The sequence below is a fragment of the Trachypithecus francoisi genome, unplaced genomic scaffold, assembly GCF_009764315.1.
Source record: "Trachypithecus francoisi isolate TF-2019V2 unplaced genomic scaffold, Tfra_2.0 Lachesis_group8, whole genome shotgun sequence".
Lineage (NCBI taxonomy): Eukaryota > Metazoa > Chordata > Mammalia > Primates > Cercopithecidae > Trachypithecus > Trachypithecus francoisi.
The window spans coordinates 18,238,992-18,258,317 of NW_022681473.1; the positions used below are offsets into that span (position 1 = coordinate 18,238,992).

A 19,326-nucleotide genomic window follows, 5' to 3' on the forward strand; every position below is an offset into this window, starting at 1 on the left:
TCAGCATGAAGGCGGGTGGGCAGCAACCCAGACAGCAGCTGTCCAGTTCTTGTCAGTTCTCTTTTGCCTCTAGAACCATCTCTACCTCTGGGACCTTGGCTCCACTCATCAGCTCCCTCCCCCAACTATGGGCACAAACTAGGAGAATTAGGAGGCGGGGCTGGCCCTGGCCAGGTTGAGAGGCCTGCAGCCCCACCCCCAGAAGCCAGACAGGACACATCCCCCCGGGGCTCTTCTACTCTTCCTGGCTTCTCATGGACTGCCAGTCAGATCAAGGCAGCTAACAAACTTGCATGGACCTTTAAATTCCTGCTACTTCTCTTCTGCTTGCTCAGCCACAAATCCCCCGGATGGCCTGAGAAGCCCTGCACTCCCTGCCTCCCACTGTTGTTTTTCCCTGCAGGGTGAGTTCTGTTACGTAAGAGCAATAAAGAGCTGATGACAGTGGCCTACATTTTATGGAGATTTTACTATGGGTGTATTTTAAATGCATTCTCTAACTGAATATTCAAATATAAGCCCCTGACAGGGGACCAGGGAAAGAGAAATTCTAAGAAGTTTCCTGACCCGTTTCCAGGGTATACAGCCGCTAAGTGGCCACACAGACACTGAGGTCTTTCTGCACTTTCCAATGCACCACTCTCCCTTTTCCCAGACCTGCACTGGGGCAGGGGTGGGGAAGAAGGGGTTACGAGGTCTTCAGACAACCTGCAGGACAGGAGGCTGTAAAGTACAGAAAAAAATTTATTGGAAATCTCTTGAATACATTTTGAAGTGTAGCTCAGTATTTCCAAACAAAGTAGGTTGGAAAAGTTGGAGGAGGAGGGACTCTGCCACCTGGAGACAGACAGCTGATCCCAGCCTTTCCCGGGGGTGCTGCAGGAGTCAGTCTAGGGCTTATTCCATTTATGGTAGGGCTGAGGGGCAAGGGCCGGCCTTAACAGTTGCTTTACTTCTCCCAGGCTCAGCCCAAAGTTATGGCTGAGACTCTTCACAGATGGAGCATTGGTGAAAGGCTGCTGCCACCTGCAGAGGCCAAAGATTGCTGCCTGGGACAATGGCTAGTAGGCCTTTCCATGCAAGGCCTTGGAAAGACAGCAGTGGCTAAAATATGGGGGCATTAATAACTTACCAGGGGCCTTCCCCCTTCTCAAAGCTGAGGCCTTGGTGATACACCTGGGCCTGGGCTCAGCAAGCCACGCGTGTGCTCTGGGCCAAAGACAGGAGGGCCAGTTGGCTGCTGCTGCTGCTGAGAACAGTTCTCTGTGGCAGCAGCAGCATGCAGAGCTTGGGTCCCCTCCAGAGTCTGCTCCAGTCCTCAGAGGTCAGCCTTGTAGGTGAGAACAGTGTCACATGCAGTTTACTAACAAGCAGTTGAGAGCCACCTGCTCCACTGAAGCACAGCTGCTGCCAGTGAGTGCCCCAGCTGGGCCAGGAGGAATGGAGTAAGCCTGTATCTCCCTGGCCAGGACTACCAGCGAAGCTGGGAAAGGACAGATGGTAGGTGGGTGAGGCTAGACACTGGACTTACTCAAGTAACAATACCTGAAGGGTTAAGTCAATCATATAGCCCAGCTTTGGTTTCTGAACCAGGAGCCAATCCAGTTGGCAAATCCCAGGGCAGTGTACAGACCCTGGGTTAGAGAGAGGTGTAGCTAGGCCCAAGCAGGAGAAGGAAAAGCTCCACAGGACAGCCCCAGGGATCAGGAACAAGTACTCCAGCAGTCGGGGGAACACACACAACATCCCCTAACCACCACATGTGGCCATCACATTTAGCACCCAGGACTTCCTGGGCTGCCAGAATGGAGTCAGTCACTCTGCAGAAGCTGTGGGAGATGTAAGGCTCTCACCAGGAATACGCAGCTGTCCAAGGTACAGCCTGTAGTCAGTTCCAGTGCAGCCACGCTGGGAGGTGACTTTGCCCCTGGCCAGCCTTCTTCTTGGATCTCGCTGTCTGTATGGTGGGAAGGAAGATCCTCGCAGCAGCAGCCCGGATTCTCAAGAACCTCCAGAAGAGGAGGTCTCCGTCCCAGGAAGAGCCCTCCACCTTCTCCAGGTGAAACACAACTCACCTCAAACGTATTTTCTCTATAAAATATCTGGTTTCTCTGAAAGTAATAAATATTTACCGTGTTCTATAACCAAGGAGCAGCAACGGGGGAAAAAGAGGAAGAGAACTTTGCTGTGACTCCAAGTGACAAAATCCTAGAGATTCGGGGTTCCATTTTTATCTCCTATGGAGCTGAGGACCTGAGCACGGGCAGCCACCAGGGCTGCTCAGACCCTCCCAACCTTCAGGGGTGGGAGTGGCTGGTTTTGGAGTTCTCATCTTGGGCAGGCAGGCCTGTCATATTGCCAGAAGTACAGGCATTGGGGCAAGAGAGGGAGGAAGAGGGGAAGAAGAGAGAAGGAAGTAAAGAGGACAATGAAGAGAGCCAAGGGACTCCTTCCTTCTTCCTCCTGGCACTGTCTCCTTCCTCTTTCTGCCTCCACACCAATCTCTTGGCCACCAGCTGGAATGTCAAATAGTGGATGGTAACAGCAGGCAGGGAAGGGGCCAGCTGCAAGGCAGGCCCAGGCGGGAGGCCAGCAGCAGCAGGAACAGGATGACATCCTTGGGAAGCAGTTGGTGATGGGCGGGGCACACAGATGGCCCTGCTTAGGGCTTTTTCGTAGGAAGGGTCTTCCCATCTCCAAGGCTAGCACGTGAGTCTTCTCCAACTGGGCACTGGGCCTGACTGCCACCACGGAGTCTCCAGGAGGTCTAAGAGTAGGGACTTCTGGGTCCCCATGAGAGAAGCCAGCCTCCCTTCCACCTGGCTCAGAGCAGGATGAGGGGTGGGAGCAGCTAATGCATGGGAGGCTGCCTGTCCTCTGGGGCCACAAAAAGGGGGTGCTGCTGGGACTTGAGGATACTTTTACTGCAGGGTTTCCACAAAGGCATCAAACTCGCGGACATTCTTCTCATGCACAGCCAGCTTCTCTGGTAATGAGTCCTGTACCGGAAAGAGAAGGAAGAGCCATTTATTCAGGCAGGGCCTTGAAGAGGCAGCTAGCCCAGTCCCCAAAAGGGGAGGAAGCAAGCAAGACAAAGTTCAGCCCTAGCTGGGCTGAGCAGGTGGGAGAACGCAGGGCAGCTGCGTACGCACAGGGTGGGGAAGGGTATATGTCTCAGGGCTTTGTGGGGGCTGGAGGGTTAATGGAACGGCCTTGGGAGTCCAAGTGGGTCGCACACTTAATGAAAGAGAAAAGGACCACAAGAGCGAGATGATCCAGAAATTAAACATGAAATATCCCTGGCACAGATCTGACTGACACTAGAATAAAACACCAAGTGTACAGCTCTACAAATTAAACAGAGTTTACAAAAGATTTCTTCGCACCCTTTGCTAGGCATCAGGACCCCCTGGGGGAACACGAACCAGGTGGCCCCGCTATACTCCCGAGATTCTGACACAGCAGCAGGTCTGTGGTAAGGCCTAGGAATCTGTATTTTTTTTTTTTTTTTTGAGACAGTCTTGCTGTCACCCAGGCTGGAGTGCAGTGGTGCCATCTCAGCTCACTGCAACCTCTGCCTCCTGAGTTCAAGCAGTTCTCTGCCTCAGTCTCCCGAGTAGCTGGGATTACAGGCGCCCGCCACCACGCCCAGCTTATTTTTTGTATTTTTAGTAGAGACGGGGTTTCACCATGTTGGCCAGGCGGGTCTTGAACTGATGTTGTGATCCACCCGCCTCGATCTCCCAAAGTGCTGGGATTACAGGCATGAGTCACTGTACCCGGCCAGAATCTGTTATCTTTACACCAGCTGAGGAAGGGGTGAGTTAGAGGAGGTTGAGAGAGAATGGTAAAGAGAGCAGCAGAGGAAAACAGACCTGTGAAAAGTTTAACTGTCCTAGAGTATCAACTATTAATAAAAATGTGTCTCTACTGATGACTAAATGAACAGAAGCTACAGCTGCAGAGTTTCACCATCACAATTTCCTAACAGTAGGGGTTTAAACATGACCACAAGGGAGTCTGGGGAGTCTCTTGCCTCGGAGCTTATTATGTGGCCTGAACACACCAAGAGCTGAGGGTGGTTTGGGTGCAGCTTCCTGAAAGGAGAGGGAGGCCTCAGAACTGGCTATGGCTGTGGCACCAGTTGAGAGAAATGGAGCCACCCTTTCTTCCAAGTGCATGTCATGATAGCGGGGAGTTTGGTGGTTAAAAGGCTAAATTGAGGAGCCAGATCCTCTAAGATCAAACAAAGCTTTGTTTTGCCTGGGTCTGTGTGACCATGAGCAAGCTAATCATTGTTGGTTTTCTCATCTGTAAACTGGGATGAGAAAATTTACCTCTTACGACTGTTGAAGATTCATGTAAAACACTAAGAAAAATGCCTGGCACTCAAAAAGCCTTGATTTTTATTTTTATTTTTATTTTTTTGAGACAGAGTCTCACTCTGTCACCCAGGCTAGAGGCAGTGGCACAAACATGGCTCACTTCAGCATTGACCTCCCCAGCTCAAGCAATCCTCCTGCCTCCACCTCCCGGGGCAGCTGGGACTACAGATGTGTGCCACCACGCCCAGCTAATTTTTTGTACTTTTTGCAGAGACAGGGTTTCACCATGTTGCTCAGGCTGGTCTTAAACTCCTGAGTTCAAGTGAAGGCCTCAGTTGCTTCAGCCTCCCAAAGTGCTGAGATTACAGGCATAAGCCACTGTGCCTGGCCCCAAAAGCCTTGGTAATAATACTTATTACTGTATTTATTCATTTTTTTTGAGATGGAGTCTCACTCTGTCACCTGGGTTGGAGTGCAGTAGTGCAATCTTGGCTCACTGCAACCCCCACCTCCCGAGTTCAAGCGATTCTCCTGCCTCTACCTCCTGAGTGGCTGGGATTACAGGTGCCCGCCACCATGCCTGGCTAATTTTTGTATTGTTAGTAGAGACGGGGTTTCACCATGTTGACCAGGCTGGTCTCAAACTCCTGACCTTGTGATCTGCCTGCCTTGGCCTCCCAAAGCGCTGGGATTACGGGCATGAGCCACCGCACCTGGCTATTACTGTATTGTTATTACTGGGCATGCTTTTCTCCTTAAAGCAAATCCAGGGCAGCTACCACAGGATCTTAGCATCTGTTTAGGAGGTGTTCACTCCACCTCAAAGAGGGACATCTCCTGGCATGGGGCACCCAAAGTTTGTGGCTTGTGCAGGGCACTCTTCTGCCCCTCAGAGGCAGGAAGAGGAAATGCACGAAGCAGAGATGGGGTCATTATGGTCAGTATCAGGACATCTGGTCAAGTGTGAGAACTGCTAGATGACGGAGTGAGCTCTCTGAGGAAAGGGCAAAAACACAGACACTCAGGACCTCACAATCTCCTCTGCCCAGTACCACTGGCATCTGCCTGGAAAGCTAAATAGCTAATGCAAGGGCTGTCAGAGCAACTTGGCCTAGTAGCATCTGCAAGGAGAAGACGTCAGGCACAGAACAACAGGAGCATGTAAGTAATGCTGAGAATGTGCAGAGAAAGGAGGAACTAAGCTCAAGCAAATTCCAGATAATGACTGCTGGGCACAATGCAAATCTCAAGTGTGATCAAAAGATAATGGTCTAAGTATGTCTCTTTTCTACTACAGGGAAGACAGAAGGTGGTAGGCCTCCTAGGCCTGTGGCAAAGGAATGACCATCAAATAAGGATGCACTGTGGTAGAGGAAGGCTTTTCCATACCAAGTCTTCAGCCATGGACTGTGCTCCAATATCTATGGAGAGGCTGCTCAGCTGGGGGGGGTTCTGAAACTCCCGATAGAAGGTCCCCAGGTCCATCGGAAGAATGTCATCTTTAGAAAAAGCTGGTTTCTTCAAAAACAAGACAGACTCAGTTTAGCTTGCCTTGAACCACAGAGGAGATAAGCTATGAACAAGTCTTTCCTTCTAGCAATGATCAAAGAAAAGGTTCTTCTGGGCTTATCTTAGGGAGAGAAATCTTTACACTTTTCTCTTCCAGACTGTTTACTTCTAATGCTGGTAATAATACTCCTCTTCACTAGTTAAGTTTATGTCCCCTTTCTTCAAACTCCTTGCCTAGGCACGAATAGGACCTAAGTGGGTATCAGTGGAAAATCTCCATTTATAGTTGAATTTCATTATGAATTTTAACCAAAGGCGTGACACAAAATGCCTTGTTGTTTATTGGCCTCCAAAATGTCTCCCCAGACCAGGCTCCACCTGTCCATCCCTTCTGTCTATACCAGCACATCTGATCCCTATGAAGGAAATCTGGATCAAGTGCAGTAGTTGCTTCTAGGTCTAGTTCCCCGGGACAGCAAAGGTCAAGGAAAGTGATGGCGACTTACAAAGTCTATCATAACAAAGTCATCATGGGTATTGCCACTGCTGCCCCCGCTGGAGCCATCTGAGTGCAGGCTGCCCTGGAGAGGAGATTCAGTCTGTGGGGAATCTGGAGGATTCACCTGTTTCATAGCAAGGCAGGGTTAGGGCTGATGCTGTGACCCAGATTCAAGTTACTGTAAACAATCTGAAAATTCCGGGAAGAACTTAATGCTGGCTACTAATCCATAAGCCGAGGAGCCATGGTTTACAGTCTGTGGGGGATTAGTGTGACTCTGGCCCAGGAAGAACAATGACTACCGCACCATCTACTGGGAACTCGTAGTCAATGGTGGGCTCACCATCGGATCGGTATCCTCCAGTTCCAAATTCTTGGGAGCAAACATGGCAAAGGGTATATCCAAACTCGTCAGGGTCACCTGAAGAGACACAGGAGAAAAGCATTCATGCCTGCCCCTCCTGAAGTGTTCATGCTTCCTTCTAGGCTGCCACAAGCCTAGAGGTCCAGCAAGTTCGCCCACCTATGCTGACCATGTTGCCCCTCAGGCTCCTGCCTTGTTAGAGGCTCCCCAAGCTCCCTCACCTCCCTGTCTCCCATCACATACACCCACAGCATAAACAAGAGTTGGGGTCCTGAGGACCCTGGGAATTCAGCATTGCAAGCCTGCCCCACAGTCATGCAGTAACAATGTGCTTCACTGGCCCCGCTGAGGAGGAGCCTCCTAGTTCAATTCAAATAAGGCCGAGGCAATGATGCAGTGTTGTGTTTCTGTACTAAATGGTATCTAGGTCTAGTCTCCCTTTCTTGTAGGAGGCCTTTAAAAGGTCACAGAACAATAGTTCTTAAGTTATTCTGGAGGGGTGGCACAGGTTATTAATATTAATCCTCTTCAGAGAAAAATTTACACACACATGCAGTTTTGAGATATTAATATCTCAGGTTAAGAAAACTGCCTGTGGGGCCTTACTCTAAGAACTCAGACATTCTCACAGGTGGCAGTGGCAGGAAAATCACCTGATTAATGGGTTTGTTGACAAAAGCCCCCACTTTTCGGACAAAGATGGTCTCCAAGACATCATGGGGGGAGGCCCGTCCCTCGCTGCTGTTTGATACAGTTTCAGTATCCTCACTGGAGAAGAAAGGTTAAGTTAGTACTCATTCTCAAACCACAGCAGGACAACTTAGTTCTCTATAAATCCACCATCTGGTGGGGCTGTGGCCTAGGGTAGGAGTTGGCCCCCACTGGCCCATCAAGGGGAGATAGCATTACGTGGTCTGGCTGATGCCACTATTGCCCTGCCTTTTGAGTTGACTGCAGAGGGCTGCACTTCCTGGAACTACTAAAAGTTCTAGCTTTTCTTCTTTAGTTCCAAACTTGATTCCTTAGCTTGCCAGAGCTCTCTTCGCCCTTGACAAATTGCCTGGGCTAAGGTTCTCTGGGCTCCCTGCCATGTTTCTTCCCCTCTCCTCGCCCCCAGTCATCCCTCCCTCAACTAAAGGTCTTTGAATGACACATTTACTTTGGCTGCTCCCACTCCCTCCTTCCCCAGCCCTTCAGACTGAAGCTGAGTCCAGCACAGGGGGCCCTAAGCAGCAGCAGTGGGGGCCCATGGCTGAGGCTGCCAAACCAGCAAGCAGCAAGGGTTAGGAAAAGTCCTCTGGCCAAAAACAGGGGTTCAAGGTGGGCAGAGGACTGTGCAGTCAAGTGGCCCCTGGGCTCCAGCCAACACGGAGGACCTGTACTGTGCAAATGTTGAGCTCTTATGACCTCCATTTAAGAATTCTCACACAACAGGGGCCTTTGTCTTTACTCCTGGACATGTCCCAAGAGTCAAGGCTCAGAAAACTAGAGTATAAAATGCCTTTAATCATCTAACAGAGGGAGAAAAGGGAGAGGACGGAAGTTTGAGAAGACAGAAATGACACAAATTATTTTTCCTGATGGATGGCACACACACAAAAAAACTTCCTAAATGACTTCCTTCCCACTTTACCGTGGGAATGAAAAAAAAAAAAAATCAGGAATTTCTATCATGAGAAAGTTCATTTAGAATGTGAGGGGGCAAAGTAATCTCATTATCTCTGGGGACTTCAAAATCAAGGGAGGGTAGGGCAGGTCAAAACAGCCCATGGCTCCCCAGGGAGAGTGAAAGCATCGTGGAAAGAACGGATGGGGCTCTGGAGTCAGAGAATCTGCTTGCCCTCGTGCCCTGTGAGCTAAGTGAGCTCAGGTCAATCACTTAACCCTTCTGAAGGTTTCTCGTCTTTAAAAAAAAGCAGGCAGGCCAGGTGCGGTGGCTCAAACCTGTAATCCCAGCACTTTGGGAGGCCGAGACGGGCGGATCACGAGGTCAGGAGATTGAGACCATCCTGGCTAACACGGTGAAACCCCGTCTCTACCTAAAAAAAAAAAAAAAAAAAAAAACTAGCCAGGCGAAGTGACGGGCACCCGTAGTTCCAGCTACTCAGGAGGCTGAGGCAGGAGACTGGCGTAAACCCAGGAGGTGGAGCTTGCAGTGAGCTGAGATCCAGCCACTGCACTCCAGCCTGGGCCACAGAGCGAGACTCCATCTCAAAAAAAAAAGAAAAAAAAGCAGGCAAAAGTGGTAACTTTTGCAGGGTGGAAACATAAGAACGTTCGCTTCGTATCTAATGTCTTCAGGATTTGAGTTCTACAGAATGTATCACTTCGGTAATCAGAAAACACAAAGCTTTACATTTTTTCACACGAGGAAAATAGTTGTTCCAAAGGCTCTCCACGAGGCTCTTACGCAGCAGAAAAAGGAGATCAATCCCAACTACAACACAGACATACTGTGGCCCAGACTTCAGGGCTATGGTCAACAACCTGTTCTGGGCCTTGGGGAATACTAAGGACTGACTCCAAGGATATAAATCTTGGGGTAAGAGAAAAACATCTGACATCCCCTTTACTGGATAAGGGTGACAAGAACTGAGCTCCTGCTGTTTCCTATTAGTACTGAAGTTCCAGGCCAACTTCCTGACATCCCAGCAGATGTATCAGATTCTTATCAGGGAACTTCAAGGAGTCCACACTTTGTTTTTCTCTTTCTTTTTAAAAAATATATTTTTGAGGCTGGGCGTGGTGGCTCATGCCTGTAATCCACACACTTCGGGAAGTCAAGGCAGGAGGATCACTGGAAGCCAGGAGTTCGAGACCAGCTTAGGTAACACGACGAGACCCCATCTCTATTAAAAACACAAAAATTAGCAAGGTGTGGTGGCACGCATCCGTAATCCCAACTACTCAGGAGGCTGAGGCAGGAAAATCGCTTGACCCCAGGAGGTGGAGGGTGCAGTGAGCCATGATTGCACCACTGCACTTCAGCCTAGGCAACCGAGTGAGACTCTGTCTCAAAACAACAACAAAAAAAAGGAAAAATAAATTTTTTTGAGAGACAGAGTCTCCCTATACTGGCCAGGTTAATCTCAAAATCCTGGCCTCAAGCAATCCTCCACCTTGGCCTCCCCCAAAGTGCTGGGATTATAGGTATGAGCCACCACTCCCAGCCAGGAGCCCATGCTTTGGGCTCAAATGCCACGCCCCAGCCAGTGCTGAAAGTTACTTTTTACTGATACTAAATAAGCACGTGTGTCAGGGAGCCCAGGCCCCTGGCCAGTCTTACCAGAGACAGAGCCAACATGTGAACTCACCTACTGGAGGGTGTGGCAGCACAGTGGGTTCCGTCAGAAGGGGTGCAGGTTGCCAGTCTCTCCTGGTCAGCCTGGGCACCATGGACAGGCTGGTTGGAAGCAAGCGGTACCCCACCTTCCTTCCCAGGAACCATCAGCTTTGGGGGAAAATGGAAAGAGACAGTGAATCCTGGCATGCCAGGCAGGAGGGCAACCTCACATTCTAGCATGACAGTATCTGCTTTTGACTTTTCCATCACCAACGCTGCCACCAAGTGGGCAGTAATCCCTGGATCTTTATCCTCTCTGAAACTCAGTTAATGGAAGAAATGCACGGTAATGACTACAGAGAAAAAGGAAAGGGGGAAAAATCCTGGAAAAGCCTTCTTTCCAAGGCCGGGCGCGGTGGCTCAAGCCTGTAATCCCAGCACTTTGGGAGGCCGAGACGGGCGGATCACGAGGTCAGGAGATCGAGACCATCCTGGCTAACACGGTGAAACCCCATCTCTACTAAAAAATACAAAAAACTAGCCGGGCGAGGTGGCGGGCGCCTGTAGTCCCAGCTACTCGGGAGGCTGAGGCAGGAGAATAGCGTGAACCCGGGAGGCGGAGCTTGCAGTGAGCTGAGATCTGGCCACTGCACTCCAGCCTGGGCGACAGAGCAAGACTCCGTCTCAAAAAAAAAAAAAAAAAAAAAGAAAAGCCTTCTTTCCTTTCTGAAGTCTAACAGGCACCTTCCTCTCAGAGAGTCACTTTAGGTCTCTGAAGTTACAAACGAGCTTTGCTTCAGAATAGAGCACTTAGAACATATCCCTCTGCCTAGAGAGAGCCCTCAACTGCCTCCGGGCAGGGAAGGCAGTATTGGAAACCCAAGGTCCTCCCCATCTTTAAAGATACCTGGTGAGGGTGTGTAGCATTTAAGCCAGCAGCAAACACTACTGGATAAGCCAGGTCAGCTGATCCAACGCCCAGGGCAGCAGGCTGATAGGAAAGGCGAGAGCTTGAGAGCTAAGCAAGAGAAAAACAAAGAGAAGAGGAAAGACAAGGAAAAAATAGGCAATTCCAGAGCGTGACAAACAAGAGGGCTCAGCAGAGAGATGAGGAACGGCTCCCGCCCACATGCCCATAGTGCAGGGTCCTGACGTGATAGGGTTAGGGACATATCAGGCCATTATCAGAGGAGAAAACACAGACTTGTTTGTACTGGGACTGGGATTCCAAGCTGTGGAGCCTCCCAAAGGCCTCAAATAAGTTCCTTGCTCCCCATTTTCCCAGGGGCTGAGCTAACTGTTTCAGTGCTAAGCCCAGGAGATGTGTGGAGCACAAGCCTGGGCAGAGCTGGCAGCCGAAATCATCAGGTTCTCCAAAGTCATTTTATTCTCTCCTTTGTCCTGAGGCCCCTTAGAAACAGAAAGTCATCTTCTGTAATCACACCCTCCATCACCCCTGGGTATGGGAATATTGCTATTTATATTGAAAAAAGACAGAATACCAGTTGTGAGTTGTTTATTTAAAAACCTGATATAAATAACTCCATGTATTTTTCACATCAATGGTAGGAGGAGGGGCAGATGAAAAAATTCACTATTTTGGGCTGCTGGGCCGTAGCTGTGTCCTATTAAAATCTATTACCAAGCCTCAAAATAATCCCAAAGAACACTCGGGACATTTAAATAACTACACCCTGTAATTTATTTACAATTTTTAAATAAAAGTATGCCATCTGATTATATACCCTTCTTCCCATTATGGACTCACTTGATGGGAAAAGGCCAGTCCTGCCATGGGGACCCTCAGGGTGTCCGTCACCACAGGAGTAGGGGTCTGAAAATGTGCCTTTGTGACAGTAAACACACACTGTGCACAGACACACACAGAGACAAGAGAAACAAAAGAAAAGAAAAGAAAAGAAAAGGGACTTGAGAAAGAAGTGAAGAAACTCTGGAAGGGGCAGTAGTAAGAGAGGCTGGGACTGACACTGGAGTCAGGAGTGAAGCAGGGCGAGGGCGTGGGGCTGTCTTTCCAAAGGGACAACTTGGAAGGTCCCTACAGTGATGTTTATTTCAGGGCATTCCATGTATGCCTGTCTCCCTGATGAGCAGCTAGAAAACAAAGCTGAGGTGAGCTGGCTACCACTTGGCAAAACAGAGAAACTTGAATCAACTATTGGTCTGTCTCTACTCAAAAAAGAGAGGAAGTCAGATAGCAGCTTCCAAAAGAAGGGCCTGACTGCAGATGCAAGGTGTGCTGAAGATGAATAAGGATGCGGGGCTTGTAATGTTCAACTGAAAGCTTTTTTCAGGAAACCCAGAATCTGCAGGACAGTTTCAAATAGCTGACATTTGTTGGCTGGAACTTTAAGAAGCTCAGATGCACACTTTCCTACGTCATTCCAGGGAAGGCAAGTGGGTGTGCAGGGGTGTGTGTATGCAGTTCTTACAGTCCCTGGTGGCGTAGGTGAACCTGATGAAGTAAAAACCTGGGGCACGTCGAAAACTCTCATGATTTCAAAGCTACTTAGGGGCATAATGATTATGGTCATGATGATTATTTTGGGTCTTGCTGTTCCTTATTTTTTTGAGACAGAGTCTCACTCTGTCGCCCAGGCTGGAGGGCAGTGGCGTGATCTCGGCTCACTGCAAGCTCCGCCTCCTGGGTTCATGCCATTCTCCTGCCTCAGCCTCCTGAGTAGCTGCGACTACAGGCGCCTGCCACCATGCCCGGCTAATTTTTTTTGTATTTTTAGTAGAGATGGAGTTTCACCATGTTAGCCAGGGTGATCTCGATCTCCTGACCTCGTGATCCGCCCACCTCGGCCTCCCAAAAGTGCTGGGATTACAGGCTTGAGCCACTGCACCCGGCCTGTTGTCCCATTTATAAACGTGACCAATTAGCTAATTAATGCTTAGAACTGGAGGCAGGACCTTAGGCCACACAGTAGGTTCACCTCTAGACTCAACTCTGTGCCCAAATGGCACAATGATCCTTATACTGCTGGCAAAACCAACAACATGTATTTACTGGACTCCAGCAAAAGCTCCAATAGAAATTGCTGAATTAAGTAATTATGTAAGTCACTAAGAAAAATACTACTTCAATATTAACAAGAATGAGAAGAAATGATAGCAAATGATTGTCTCTCTACCGCTGAGAGAAATTAGGTTCAAAATTGAGTATTTTTGTACCAAATTGTACCAGCCTTGATCAGAGGTCCCCAGGGAGTAACGACAGGGCTCACTTATGGAGTGCAGACTGTTGATAAGAATTTGGCGTGATCTAGTTTTATACTGCGATAAGACACAATAAGAGAGTTACCATAAAAAAGACAGCCTCTAGTCACATAGGCATACAAACTTTGATGCAAACATCAGGTGCAGAAACTACTAAACTTCCCTTTACTTTTAGGTTCAACTTTCCATTGTATCAGGGAAACAGACAAATTGATTTGGTTAAGGCCCAGTCTCACCATCCTTCATATCTCACAAGTTACAACTTTATTATTTATGAATCTATTACTTGTAAACCAGAACTGCTTATTGAAATTTAAATTTGACATATCTTTTAGAACAGCTGGGATGAGCTTATTAAAAAAAGAAAAATATTCAACATATCTACAACTTAATTACCTAAAAACAACAAGAAAACCCTGCTTCCATTAATGTGCACTAGAAAGAAAGTGCACATTTTTTTGTCAATGCTACTCTGTGTCAGTAAGCATACAAGAAGCTCCCCTGACCAGATCAATGCTGACATTCATGCCTACACATGTTCATGAGAGCAGGGGAATGACAATTCTCAAACCCCCAAACTAAACTGTTTTAGCAACTTTAGAACAAGAATCTTGTTCACCCTAAACAAACTAGGACGATAGAAACAATAGTGATCCATGGATTTTACAACATCAATCACAGACATTAACTCCTGCTTTTGAAACAGATTACGGCCGGGCGCAGTGGCTCAAGCCTGTAATCCCAGCACTTTGGGAGGCCGAGACGGGCGGATCACGAGGTCAGGAGATCCAGACCATCCTGGCTAACACGGTGAAACCCTGTCTCTACTAAAAAAAAAATACAAAAAACTAGCCGGGCGTGGTGGCGGGCGCCTGTAGTCCCAGCTACACAGGAGGCTGAGGCAGGAGAATAGCGTAAACCCGGGAGGCAGAGCTTGCAGTGAGCTGAGATCCGGCCACTGCACTCCAGCCTGGGCGATAGAGCGAGACTCCGTCTCAAAAAAAAAAAAAAAAAAAAAAAAGAAACAGATTACAACTGAGTTTATTATTTTATTTTTTTTGAGACAGGATCTCACTCTGTCACCCAGGCTGGAGTGCAGTGGTACGATCTCAGCTCACTATAGTTTCAATCTCCCAGGCTCAGGCGATCCTCCCAGATCAGCCTTCCAAGTAGGTGCAACTACAGGTTTGTACCATCACACCCATTAATTTTTGTATTTTTGGTAGAGACAGGGTTTCAACATGTTGCCCAGGCTGGTCTTGAACCCTTGGGCTCAGGCGATCCTCCCTCCTTGGCCTCCCAAAGTGCTGGGACTACAGGCATGAGCCACTGAGCTCTGCAGAACTATGACTTTTTTTTTTTTTTTTTTTTTTTTCTGTTGCCCGGGCTGGAGTGCAGTAGAGAAATCTTGGCTCACTGCAATCTCTGCCTCCCAGGTTCAGGCAATTCTCCCGCCTCAGGCTTCCAAGTAGCTGGGATTACAGGCACCCACCGCTACGCCCAGCTAATTTGTATTTTTAATAAAGACAGGGGTTTCACCATGTTGGCCAGGCTGGTCTTGAACTCCTGACCTCGTGATTTGCCTGCCTTGGCCTCCCAAAGTGCTGAGATTACAGGTGTGAGCCACTGTGCCCAGCAGAACTACGACTTTAATCCAATATTTCCTCCAACAACCAAGGATGGACATTTTTTTTTTTTTTTTTTTTTTTTGCGACAGAGTCTCGCTCTGTTGCCCAGGCTGGAGTGCAGTGGCGTGATCTCGGCTCACTGCAAGCTATGCCTCCCGGGTTCAAGCCATTCTCCTGCCTCAGCCTCCCGAGTAGCTGGGACTACAGGCGCCCGCCACCTCGCCCGGCTAGTTTTTCATATTTTTTAGTAGAGACGGGGTTTCACCGTGTTAGCCAGGATGGTTTCGATCTCCTGACCTCGTGATCCGCCCGTCTCGGCCTCCCAAAGTGCTGGGATTACAGGCTTGAGCCACCGCGACCGGCCGGAAAAAATTTTTTAATTTTTGTAATTACAAAGACAGTATTTAGGAGACTGAGGTGGGAGGATGGTTTGAGCCTGGGAGGTGGAGGCTGCAGCGAGCCAAGATTGCACCACTGCACTCCAGCCTTGGCGAAAGAAAAAAAAAAGGGAAAAAGAAAAATTGAAAAAAAAAAAACAAAAAACCAACAACAGTAAATAAAAACACATGGACAGCTAATGAATTTGTCTGGTCCGCCAAATAAAAAGTTGAAATGGGAGAATCTGGGCTGATTTAAAGGCAAGTAGAACTGAGGTAGGTCTAGAAGAAACCACCTAATATGAAAGTCAAAGAGGAGAGCAATAATTAAGACAATGCAGGCAGAAGAGGAATCTGGAGGCAAGGAAGCTGGGGATGTGTGACTTCCGGTGGAAGGCAAGAAGTGTGCCCCTGCAATCCAGCCAGCTGCAAAAATCACTGTTTAGCTAAAGCTGCCTTGGCACCACACACATTACACAAGACCACAGGGGTGCTTTCTCTGGGGAAGCTGACAATAGTGTTTGGAGCCTGTGGTTTTTTTTTTTTTTTTTTTTTTTTTTGAGACAGTCTCACTCTGCCGCCCAGGCTGGAGTACAGTAGCGTGATCTTGGCTCACTGCAACCTCCGCCTCCCTGGTTCAAGCGATTCTCCTGCCTCAGCCTCCTGAGTAGCTGGGATTACAGGCGCACGTCACCACACCTGGCTAATTTTGGTATTTTTAGTAGAGACGAGGTTTCATCATGTTAGTCAGGGTGATCTCGAACTCCTGACCTCGTGATCCACCCACCTCAGCCTCCCAAAGTGCTGGGATTACAGGCGTGAGCTACCGTACCCGGCCTGGAGCCTGTTTTATGAAACTGGGTTTGCCACTGAAGACTGAAGTAGAAGTTAATGGTTAAAAATGTCTGGATAGAGAATACACACAAGCAGAAATCTGTGTCACCTATAAAGAAAAGCTGTATTACTGGTTTCTCCCTGGCATTTTACGCTAAATAATTTTTGGCTCTTTGGGGCCTCTTCCATTATTAGAAATGAAATTTACCACTCGATAGAGAAGTAGCTATGAAGTTAACAAGTGTAAGTCAGAGAAAATCTCTGGTGTCAGAATGCATTTGGAATTCTGTGACTGATGTTCTAGGGAATTTTAAGATGTCACCAGGAAGGTAAGGGCTAAATGTAATCCTGAAGGTTATGAATAATTACAGACTAGAAATACTATCTTCTGGACAAGAAGTCTCTCCCTTACCCCTCAAAGTAATCCCCTTGAAATAATCACCACCACTACCAAAAGGGATTGTAGCTAAATTTGGACACCATTTCATAAAGCCCATATATATACCAAATAACAACCATCACCCAGAACCTGCTTCCCCCTACCTGGGATGGTGGGGAGGTGGAAAAAGAGGTGGTACACACTTCCTGAGAGTCTTCCACAGATGGGTATATTACTCCAGTGTCCTCACCAGCAGTTCTAAAATGGAAAGAAAGAAATAATGAATTTTATGGTGGTGGCAGTCTTTCAGAAAGGCTACAAAAGCTGATTAGATAGGGATGGGACCTGTGCTAAGAACTATTTCACACAGTTCGTACTGGCAAGAAAGGCGTGTGGAGTCCTCGATAATTTCAAACATTCCAGAGAGTGGCATTCAGAGGTTTGACAATGTTTTGTTCTTGTTTTTCATTTTTGAGACGGGGTCTTACTCTGTCACCCAGGCTAGAGTGCTGTGGCATGGCTTACTGCAGCCTTCCCAGGCTCAAGCAATCCTCCTGCTTCAGCCTCCTGAGTAGCTGGTACTACAGGAACAATTTTTTGTACAGCGGTCTCCCTCTGTTGCCCAGGCTGGTCTAGAACTCCTAAGCTCAAGCAATCCTCCTGCCTCGGCTTCCCGAAGTGCTAGGATTACAGGTGTGAGCCACTGCGTGCAGCCTGTTTTGTGTTTTAAACCCAAACATCTTACCTGACCTATTATTTGAGGGAGCATTTTCTTTCTTTTTTTTTTTTTTTAAATTGGTAGACTCACTCACACCTGTAATCCCAGCACTTTGGGAGGCCGAGGCAGGCGGATCATCCGAGGTCGGCAGCTTGAGACGAGCCTGATCAACATGGAGAAACCCCATCTCTGCTAAAAATACAAAAATTAGCCAGGCGTGGTGGCGCATGCCTGTAACCTCAGCTACTCGGGAGGCTGAGGCAAGAGAAACATTTGAACCTGGGAGGCAAAGGTTGCGGTGAGCCAAGATCACACCACGGCACTCTAGCCTGGGCAACAAGAGTCAAAATTCATCTCAAAAAAAAAATAGTAATAATAAAAGTTGGTAGAGACGGTGTTTCGCCACATTGCCCAGGCTGATCTTGAACTCCTGGGCTTGAGCAATCCACATATCTCAGCTTCCCAAAGTGCCAGGATTGTAGGCGTTAGACACCATGCCTGGTCTGAGAGAGCATTTTCTTAAGCCAGACTAGTAGTGGAGCTCACATCTGGGTTTTCAAAGAATTATCAGTAGTAGAGACTCCATGAAACAAGTATCTAAACCCTAAAGACAAGCTTATTCAACTTCACAAGTCTATCACATAAAGGTACTATCCTTCCTGATATACATCTATTCTAACCCCTGTTTTCTGAGTTCTAGACCTGGAGGCATTTTATTCTGATATAAAATTAATATGCCAGATGGTAACCTGAAAACCAATTCATCTGCCAAGGATATTCCACAAATCATTGCCACTCTTCTAAGGCTCTAAGTAACTTGTAACTGAGAAAAGTCTTTTTTTTTTTTGAGATGGAGTCTTACTCTGTAGCCCACACTGGAGTGCAGTGGTGCAATCTTGGCTCACTGCAACCTCTGGCCCCCCAGGTTCAAGCAATTCTCCTGCCTCAGCCTCCTGAGTAGCTGGGATTATAGGCACACGCTGGCATGCCCAGCTAATTTTTGTATTTTTAGTAGAGATGGGGTTTCACCAGGAAAAGTCTTATCACTAACATCAAGATGCAAAATATCCCAAGAATTTTCTGAGACAGTCTGTATACACTAAGTCTTGGTGTACCTAAGAGGGAGCAGAAAGAAGGGAAACTAGCCCATTTGATTTCTCTCCATGTGGGGTCTCCATCAGTGACCCCCTGCCCATTGGAGAGTGAGTGCTGAGAAAGGTGTTCTATGCACCTGTGCAGGATGGATGCTTCTGCCCAGCTGCAGTTTGGGAGAGCACCTTTTCACATTCCTCACCTGTAATTGCAGGGGTGCATGGGAGAGGAGCTGGGATAGGGACGGTCCACAAAGTGATCAATAATAATCCCCATGATAGGTGGAGTCCTCTCAAATTGCCTGTAATACAATAAGCAGATTCCAGTATTTGTTAGAATGCTTTTCCAGCCCCCACAAAGTCCTCAGAGGGCCCCTCACATTGTATCTGTTGGCAGGCACTACCACAGCTTTAACTATCACAATCCCTAAATATAAACCACCAATCCTACGTTCTGGACAAACTGGCTCTGGGACACTCAAATTCTCCAATCTGGCAACTGTGCCCTCTCTTTCTTGATTTTATTCTTTTGAAGGCACTGCTTTCAGCAAAACTGCATTGTAGGTTTAGTCTTAAAGTTTAGGAGAAAAAAAAACTATCTTTGGAAGAGTTCTTTTGGATTCCAGGGCTCTTCCTCACCTGGTAGACATGAATGCCAAGTTAATTCTGTAAGCACAAGAAAGAGTGATGGTGCCCACAGGGGTGCCCACTGTCCCAACACGAACTGTCTGGAAGCCTAGGAGAAAAGATACATTATTAGCTTTTTTTGCAGAGAATACTGACACTGCCCCTAGACCGTCTTTCCCTGAATTATTTGGCCCATTGTGTAATCTCTGGCATTATCCACTTAGCATGTTAAGTGCAGCAGCCTTAATTTCGTGTGTGTGTGTGTGTGTGTGTATACATAGGTTCCTTCCCTCTCAATGTATTCTATATCGAGCCAATATTGGCAGGGGAAATAGCACTCTATTTATAGATAAAGCTACCTTCAAAGAGATAAAATAACTGTTAAGTCTTAAGGCCTGAGAAAGTTCTACCAACCAGCCCTGCAAAGGATACATCACATGCTAAAAAAGACA

The 19,326-nt window shown here is 47.8% G+C and overlaps 1 protein-coding gene across 17 annotated transcripts in view; it reads right to left on the bottom strand.

The window, feature by feature from the left end:
• Positions 1–19,326, bottom strand: part of ATG13 (autophagy related 13) — a 67,152-nt gene that overhangs the window by 2,176 nt on the left and 45,650 nt on the right. For 8 of the 17 annotated variants that reach the window (XM_033204881.1, XM_033204877.1, XM_033204883.1 and 5 more), the window contains 11 exons: positions 18,887–18,983; positions 18,451–18,549; positions 16,603–16,696; positions 11,749–11,847; positions 10,888–10,998; positions 10,012–10,148; positions 7,351–7,465; positions 6,677–6,754; positions 6,341–6,457; positions 5,715–5,843; positions 727–2,999 (listed from right to left, as the gene is read on the bottom strand). In XM_033204881.1, the coding sequence (XP_033060772.1) occupies positions 2,922–2,999; positions 5,715–5,843; positions 6,341–6,457; positions 6,677–6,754; positions 7,351–7,465; positions 10,012–10,148; positions 10,888–10,998; positions 11,749–11,847; positions 16,603–16,696; positions 18,451–18,549; positions 18,887–18,983 (1,154 nt within the window). In that variant the 3' untranslated portion in view covers positions 727–2,921. The other 9 variants (XM_033204887.1, XM_033204888.1, XR_004435744.1 and 6 more) reach the window with 8 other exon arrangements.